Here is an 8,886-nt window from a genome sequence, read left to right on the forward strand (position 1 = left end):
TGACTCCTAAATTGAGTAGCTAATGAACACAAATGTGAATTTTAAATATGGGCTGGAGTGATTTCCTCTTCTTTTGAAGAAGTCTCTCTTTTCCAGGATTAAGCCAAAAGTAATGGAGTGATCCTATGTTCTTAATCCTAGCTCACTGATGGATGTTTGTGAGTCTCAAAATAAATTTAAGAGACTCCTAAATATTGTTGAACTATGACCCAGTGACATTTTGACGCACTGCTTTGTCATTGTACTATGATTTAAATGTCACTTTCCCTTGATGCACAAGCCTGTTCCATTGTACAGTCCTGATTTGAAATTCCGTTTAGCTCCATTAGAACCCTTCAATAGGTCTTGATTGAATTCTGCTGGACTCTGTGGATTTCAGGTAAATTATAAATTTGCATTGCAACTAGGAGTCCAGTAGACCTGTTACTCTGTTTCAAAACTTTGTTGCCAACTAGAATTAATAGGAAGCAGGAGTATTCTGAACAGGAATTTCCACTAGATGGCAATTCCTAATAAGACCTTGAGGATTTTATAGCTTTCACCTGTAGGCAAGAAACAAAAAAAAGCTGAGATTGGATTTCATGCTATGACATGGAATTCTTAGCACAGTTTTCTCACACCAGCTTCCATGCCTGCTTTCACTTCTGCAGCCTGAAAAGTTGCTCATCCTGCAAAGACATTGATGTAAGATCTTTAAATGCCACGATAATCAAAATCATTTTCATCGCAGAAGGCAGAAAACAGATGTAAAAGGTCATCAATTTAGGTAGTCCTGTAAACTTCAAGGGAATATGGGGTGGGGGGAGATGGGGAGAACACTTCTGCACCAGAATTCTGTACTGTAAGAGATGTAAAGTAAAGGCAAGACATTTCCTTCCATAGACTACAATTTAATGAACTTGTTTGAGGAGAAATAGGTGGATTATAATAGAAAACCTATGTGTGCCTGTTTCAAGTTACATTTTACTATTTCTGCCAAGGTTATTGTTGAGACCAGAGTTTCTGTCATGAAAGTGCAAGTGATAAAAGTTAATAATAGTATCACAGTAATTAGAAATAGGAAAGATCTATAACAGTGGGGTCATCTGGTCCACCCTTCTGCCAGTCCAAAATTGTTCTCCAGTGCTATGTCCGGTCTTATTTAAACTGACTCAAGAGATGGGGCAGTCTCCAGGGGAGACTACTGGGCAGTATAACAAAGCTCATGTTCAGGAAATTGTTCCTGATAATCCACTCACATTTTCCCATTAATTTTATCGCATTGCCTCTCATTACACCATCTGACCTCCCCTCGATTGAACAATCCAAGGCTTTACTAATTGATGAAAAAATCTCAACCCCAGTGTGCAAATAGTAAGATGTTGTGAATCTGGCACAAAGCTGCGTGTTACACAAAATCAAGTGGAAAACAGAGCAGAACAAGTCTAGGCGGAGATTTTCGAAGGTGCTCAGGAGATTAATGCATACATTTTTCTGTTTTGCATTCAAGTGGGTGTAACATGCTGATTTTTTCGACTTGTCAATTCCGAAGTGTCCCATCACATGCAAAGCATTTGGGGCTCAATCTTGCTAAATGATCTTATCCAGCACAGCACCTAAGCATGTGCTTAACTTTAAACATGCTTAATGTCAAGCATGTGGTTAATCCCACTGAAGTCAATGAGGCTATTCATGTGCTTAAACGCTTTGCTGGCATGGGGCTGGAGTTTTCAGCACTTTGTAGCATAGATTTCTTGCTGCCAAGAAAAAACAGCTTCCTAATAATGAATTGTCTATGATTATTGAAGCCCCATAGGGTGTGTCTACACTGTGTATTGAGGCTGGGCTCTGATTCAGGTTAGAGCCCAAGCCCCACTTCTGTCCACACACAAATCAGTCTAATTTGGGTCAGCAAGCACTCAGGTCCTGAGTCCTAGGGCCCTCCTAGTTGGGTGGATCAGAGCCTGAGTCCCACTGTGACTTGGGTCCAAGCCCTGTCATTTAGCAGTGTGGATGAAGCTTGAAACACAGACTCGAGTCAAAAGGTCTATGTAGCATAGTATGGACATGTTAGCATAACTGTGAGACCCAGGTCCAGCAACTATAAACCCAGGTTTACAAAACAGTGTGGACACTCAAGCATGGGGTTGGAAACAACAAGTCTACAAACCTAGGTCCAACACACCCAGGTTTAGAGTGCAATGTAGACCTACCCATAGACATATGCTAAATTGGGCATAGCACAGGGACCAGTCCTGTACTGGTGGAGAGCAGGGACGATGTAAAAGATGTGCTAACAAGATGTTCCCATCTGTAATTTCTAGGATTAATTTATCTAGTGTCTTATTGAAAACATTTTATGCTATGGTCCCTCTGCTTGTTCTTATTAATATGCTGCCTTTAAAATATTATGATTTATTTACTTATCCTATTTATAAATTGTGCCAACTAAAGTCTTTTCAAAACACATTTATAATTTAAAATATTCAGTACAACATATGTCAGCTGAGCCAATACTGACTAAGTCTGCAATACTGTACTTCCCATCAACCAAATAACCCACTGCACACCTCTGCAAGCAACTTCTTTGGTTAAAGGAAACAGACCTTGCAGTGTTTTAATAACTGAAAATTGATTATGCTTCTTTGCTCCTTATAGGCATTCCCATTGCTACAAAATGTAGTATCAGTTGAGTAATCAGCACTTAAAACTAGGCAAAATCTTAAAGTTGCGAGACCTATCCTTGCAATTTAAGGTATCTCTACATATTTTTTCCATATCCTCACAACCCTGCTGCTACAAGTGGTGGAAATGTAATAGTTGTATGCAAGGGAGGTTTTTTGATTCCTTGCCTTCAGCAAAAAATAGTTAATGATATTCATTCCAATACAGTATGGTACAAATGGGGCACATTAAATGGCTTAAATTAGGTCAAATTGAATAATTGAATTTATTATTTTACTTAAAAACAGCTTAATCAGCTGAGAGTGGTAGAGTCTAAAAATAGTTTAATTAAATATTAATCAGGTATTTATGTTTTGAGCTTCTTTATCGTTACTTGCTGCTGTTTCATTTATATTTCTATATTTTTCCCTGTTGCAGCTATGTGGGGATGAAGTTCAGCTGTTCTCCCTTGATGAAGAATTTGACTATGACAGTGTGGCATTGACCCCCAAGTTCTCTGAGGCTGAGATGAAGGCCATTATAAACTTGTCTGTACAGAAAAAAGTAAGGCTTGGCCTCAAGTCACCAGGATGTGAAGACTGAAGCTGACGTACCTTGCTGGGCATTCTCTGTTATTCAGCTGGAAAAATATTTTTAAGGGGAAAATCCAGCTCCTTCTTCTGCCATCATAGAGGGCTCTTTTGCAATAGAGCCAGTGTGGGTCTGTCATAGAACCTGTGGGATGTTCATATACCCTGTGCAGCATTGGGCTGAAGTAGCCTCTGTGTAGTATTATTATTCATTATTTGTATTACTGTAGTGCCTAGGAGCCCTAATCATAGATCAGGACCCCATTGTGCTAGGTGCTGTTCAAACACAGAACAAAAAGATGGTCCTTGCTCCATAGGGCCTACAGTCTAAGCCTAGCAGCTCCACAGCCTGGAGGGTAGATTCCTCTCTCTCTGCCTCCTTTACATATCCCTAGAGCCACTTGCCTAGGTACTCATACTGGATGCTGTGGTCTGGATTTGTTCCTATATGCATACAATTCCTACATAGATCAGTGGGTTTTGAAAGACTTAAGCCCTGGTTCTCAGCCCCAGTTCCACTTGCTTTGGTGTTCTCTGGCAGCACAAAGCAACAGGAATGGTGCCTTAAAAGGCAGTTAGGAATTCCTGTAGTGAAGAAAAATCCTTGAGTGGCATATAATGCTCGCAGTACTAGAATAATGACTCCTTAGGGGGTCAGTATAAGCCGGTGTAAATTAGAGCAGCTCTATGGCTGCTCCAACTACATTTTGAGCTGGCTTCAGCCCCCAACCAGCCCAGTGCTGTCTCAGAGCCGTTTTTGCCTGGCTCCCTCAGGAGTGTAAACACGAGCTTGTGGCAACTGAGCATTCAGCCTTTAGTCTCTTTTTCTAGCATTATAAGATGTAAAGATATAGAACTGTGGACCAATGATCCAACCCAGGAAGGATTTTGAGACCTTCTGTGCGATTTCAGTTCTTCAGACTAGTAATATTCCTATTTTTTCAATGTTTTTTCCTTATGTGAGTTTGAATTAAGTGTGTATAATTCCTGAAAAATCACAGTAACGTCTTTTTTTTTTGGTCACAAAAAAGTCTTCAGGGCAGGAGAAGCGGAATAGCAGTGATTTCACCCATTACCTAACTTGACGAACAAAATTTAGTCTGTAAATATGGACATTTCATACATTTATATAGGAAATGGTCCCAAGGTTTTTCATCATATGACATACATTCAGCACCACTGAAATGCAGCAACCTGTGGGGTGGAGAGTGGAAGTGCATACAACATGCTGCATAGCATGTGAGGGAAGGAGAACATGTGGCCAAAGGCCCTGGGGAAAATGCTTGCTCATACATGGAGAGTCATGAGATATGTAGGACTCAATCCTTCTTGCTTTTCTTCAGCCATTGGGGCCATTTGCACAAGCAAAAGTACCAACACCTGGTCCATAATGGGTCCGATATATCCTGGCATAACTCCATTAACTTTAGTTTGTGGACCAACAATTCATCTTTGGCATAATACCATTAACTTTGTGATATAAGATTATAGCGATGAGTGTGGTAAGAATGCCTGGGTAGATAGCTTTGGGTTTGAACAACATGCTGTTTAAACACTTTGAATGAAATCCATAAGGCTGGATGGCTGCTCCAAAGCCAACAGTTTCCATGAGTCAAAAAGGGGCATTCTCGTTCCAAAGGAAATGATTTGTTTCAATTATATGGCAAATTATAAACGGGTACCACTGACAGCAGGATATTTTTTGTTTTGATTGATTAGACGACATCATTTGAGGTAGGATTAATAAACGGGAAAGGAAGAAGAGAGTGCTCAGATACTATGCATATAGGCAGTTGTATAAAACCCTAAGATAGGCTAGGTAGAGAAAGGTATAGAACCAACGTGGTGTGAGACCATGAGAACATTTTAAAAAACTGTCTTTAAAGCTATGCTAAATCTGTGGTAAAAATAGACTCAAAACACTGTCCTTAATTCATTTTGTTTCACCAGGTACAGAGCCCTGTGTATAAAATGGGAGGGGGGGGAAGCCATGGCTAGATTTCAGATGGATGAGAAGGGGGATCTGGAAGGGCATTGTTATAGAAAAGGTTGAGATCCAGTGTATTAAGACATCCAGGCCTCCCTTAAAAACATTAACTATGGCTCACTGCATCCCTGTGATGTAAGTTCAGTGAACTAAATGACCTCTAGTAGGCAACCCTCTGTTTAAGAGACCACTGTAAAACATCCCCATAGTCTCCAGATTTTGTTCAACCCCTAGCTGAAGAACCAACACTATTAGGAAACAGAGTTTTGCAGGTCCATGGGGTGATTTGTTTAGGCCGGGTTTCATTGCATTCATTGCCCAATTTTCCAAAAGGGTAAACTCAGGCACAGCGAAGTTAGGGGTCATTTCCACTTCCATTGAGGTCAGTGACAAAACTTGGTCAAAGTTGCATGATGACTCAGTGGCAAAGAGTCCTGTGGCACCTAATAGACTAACAGACGTATTGGAGCATGAGCTTTCGTGGGTGAATACCCACTTCGTTAGATGCATGTAGTGGAAATTTCCAGAGGCAGGTATAAATTTTCTGGAAATCTTCACTACATGCATCCGACGAAGTGGGTATTCACCCACCAAAGCTCATGCTCCAATACGTCTGTTAGTCTGTAAGGTGCCACAGGACTCTTTGCTGCTTTTACAGATCCAGACTAACACGGCTACCCCTCTGAAGCTTGACATAATGACTCAGTAGCCAAATCTAGTCCTGGTAAATGTAAACACATCTACTATTGACTCCATTAACAGTTGTGTCTTCTACACTAGGGATGAAGTTAGCCACTCCCTTCCCTTTCTTTCAGATAGATACACTTCTCTTACCTACTGCTCAGGTAGGTATGTTCTATACATTGTCATTCAGACTGATCATTACATGGTTCAGTTTGGGATAAAGAAATACACCTCTTTGGTTAATGCTGAACAATTGTTAAACTCTGGTGCAACATTCATCTTGTGCAGAGAGGTGGGATACTTCACTTAGGCCTCTCATGAATTTTCCTTTCTCCCTTTGCGTATAGAGATAAATATCATAATGGAGAACAGCACAGTAAGTTAGACTTGCTGGTCAGTTTATTTTATTGACCTACTTAGATGTAACTGAGTTGTTAATGTACCATTTCATTGCTTATTTGCTGCTGGGAAACCATATTTCCTATCCTGTAATTATTCATCAAGTCTTTCTTCAGTTGATATTGATACATATATAGATAGCACCTTAGAGACTAACAAATTTATTAGAGCATAAGCTTTCGTGAGCTACAGCATTTGGCCTGGGGGGAAGGGGAGAGAATGACCTAACACACACACACACACACTTTTTATTTGCAGCCAATTGTACTAAATTAATTTTCCTCTCCTCCAAAATCAGTTCTCCTGTACATGGCAGAAATCCACACAAGAAACAATTCAAGGTTCCCCCTTGAGGATTTTTCCTCTGGATTGTTCCTTGAGGGTGGGGTATGCCCCCCTCCCAAAATGACCAGGATTTTGAACTGCAAATCTCACAGATCTTGGAGGATTCATCAGAATGCAGAAACTATAGGGGGAAAATGTAGAAAACGGAACTTAAATAGTTCATTTGTTAGTTTAAACACGAAGTCCTCTTGCACTCCTTCTCTAACTGCAGACACTTCAGAACAAAGAAATCTAATATATTTTCAAATCACGTTTAGAGCAGTTATTTTCCCAAGTCAAGTTAGTGTTAATTATAATATAGATTAATACTTTTTTAAGAGGATAACTTGCTTGCAAGTGGTGCTAACACACACAAACAAATAATTCCCATTTATTTTAAAATCTTTTGATCTAACCTATCTATATGAGGATTGGGAAAACCTAGGGCAACATTGGGCCTTATGTACACTTTGGAATTTTTTTTAGAAGTCCCTACATTACTCAGAAATAGTGACAGGTTGTTGAAGACGTTCAGATTTGGGCTCAGAGCCAAACCTTTGTGGTATAGAAATCAACATGGAACCAAATTCCATGTGTGGCACAAATCCAACAATCCCATGTATTGCACAGTTTGACTAACCAACAACTTGGATATCAAAATATCCACTTGGCTAGTGGGATGAAAAATGCAAATGAAAAATGAAAAATGGTTTTTACCACTCAATTTTAGTAGTACTCAATGATAGCCTGATTTTCACTTTGGCCCAGATTCTGCAGTCCAACTGAGGGCAGGATAGGCCAAGGAGAGCATGGTACCTGTTCAGATTCACTTCACCAGGGGCTTGCAGTCTCTTCAGACTGCACCATGAAGGATCCTAAACCCTAGTTCAGTTGCATGCAGGTATGCACATCTGCTGGTCAAAACTCCCTGCGTAAAGAATTGTGGTGGAGCAGCTGTGGGTGCTATTGCAGTCCTGAAGCTGTAGTATTGGATGCAGAGTGGCAACTGAAAAGGCTGGGGCAAAGATTCATTTGCTCTGACCCCAGCAGACCTCATCAGCACATAGTTCATTTACTGAGGCTGAATGCTGACGAGAGGACTTGAAAATGTTGGCTTCACAAACCGCAAAAATTCAGCTCACAATAGTTCAAGTGATACATGAAAGATGAGGAAACCCTTGATGATGATTCTTGACAGCCTCACGAGATGAGTTCCCTGCACCACAGAGATGAGCACTTGTGATAAGTAAGGGCATTCCCACCGCTATGAACTTTCTTGTGGTGAACTGGCAGTTAGCACAGGTGGGCGTGAGGTGCCACATGTACCTTGGGGGTTCTCTTGAAGGGAATGTATCCTTTTCACGGATTGGTTGGTTGCTTTGGCCAATCCCTGACATCTGAAATTCTGCCAGGTGTTAAATGTCTGCCTGTCCTTTCTGAAAACAAAAAGGTTGTTTTCTCTTAAAGGTCTTTAATTAAGTTATAAACTCCTCAAATTATAATGAGTTTGGTAAAGCCATTTGTGGAGACATCTTGTTTGCAGGAGTATTGTACAGCCATATCACATGTTTATGATACGGTCAGATACTAAGGAAGCAAAGCGGAGATATTTTAGCTTTACCACTTGTTTATGAAATGTTTGCAAGAAGAAAAGCAAGGGTTAAGATGTACTGTCAGTCTTATAGTCAAGCTAAACTATCTGCAATCACATGGACTCGCAGCTAAATGGAAATCAGTTGTAATAAATTATGAGAATGCAAAATGGTTGTCTTATTTACAGAATCTCTGAAAAAGATAATGGTAATGAAAATTCTCCAGAGCAATCAATTGCGATCTTATACAGGATATCGGGTATCTTCTTCAGAACAACTATTCACATAATCATGTTTCAAAATAGCAAGTAAGGATGGATGTGAACCAAACCCCGGGTCTGATTTCAAGCTGAGCTGCAGGGGCTAACCTTACTCACTATATTAAGGGCCAAATCACACTCCCAGGTCTGAACACTCCAAACTTTGGGGAAGTTCAAACTTGGACCTGTATCCAAATGTTTCTTAGTGCTGTTTCTAAGGGCCCATCTGTACTACAAAAATAATGGAGTAAGGGGACCTGCCTGTGTGGAAAAGTCCCATGGAATTTAATAATAATGAAGACAATTGAGTTCTATAGAAATGTAATAGTGTTCTATAGAAATAATTGTGAAAACATAGAAATTACATGGAAAATTAACTAGAGAATTATATCCATACTATAGAATTT

At 40.1% G+C, this 8,886-nt stretch overlaps 1 protein-coding gene across 13 annotated transcripts in view; it reads left to right on the forward strand.

The window, feature by feature from the left end:
* LOC119857680 (intraflagellar transport associated protein) overlaps window positions 1-8,389 on the forward strand; it is a 63,014-nt gene extending 54,625 nt beyond the window's left edge. For 8 of the 13 annotated variants that reach the window (XM_043516052.1, XM_043516055.1, XM_043516050.1 and 5 more), the window contains 2 exons: window positions 3,082-3,207; window positions 6,036-8,389. In XM_043516052.1, the coding sequence (XP_043371987.1) occupies window positions 3,082-3,207; window positions 6,036-6,125 (216 nt within the window). In that variant the 3' untranslated portion in view covers window positions 6,126-8,389. Of the gene's footprint in view, window positions 1-3,081 lie in introns of all 13 variants that reach the window. The other 5 variants (XM_038406927.2, XM_043516058.1, XM_043516060.1 and 2 more) reach the window with 1 other exon arrangement.
* Window positions 8,390-8,886: the final 497 nt, after the last annotated feature.

This window comes from Dermochelys coriacea, chromosome 6 (genome assembly GCF_009764565.3).
Source record: "Dermochelys coriacea isolate rDerCor1 chromosome 6, rDerCor1.pri.v4, whole genome shotgun sequence".
NCBI classification, from domain to species: Eukaryota; Metazoa; Chordata; order Testudines; family Dermochelyidae; genus Dermochelys; species Dermochelys coriacea.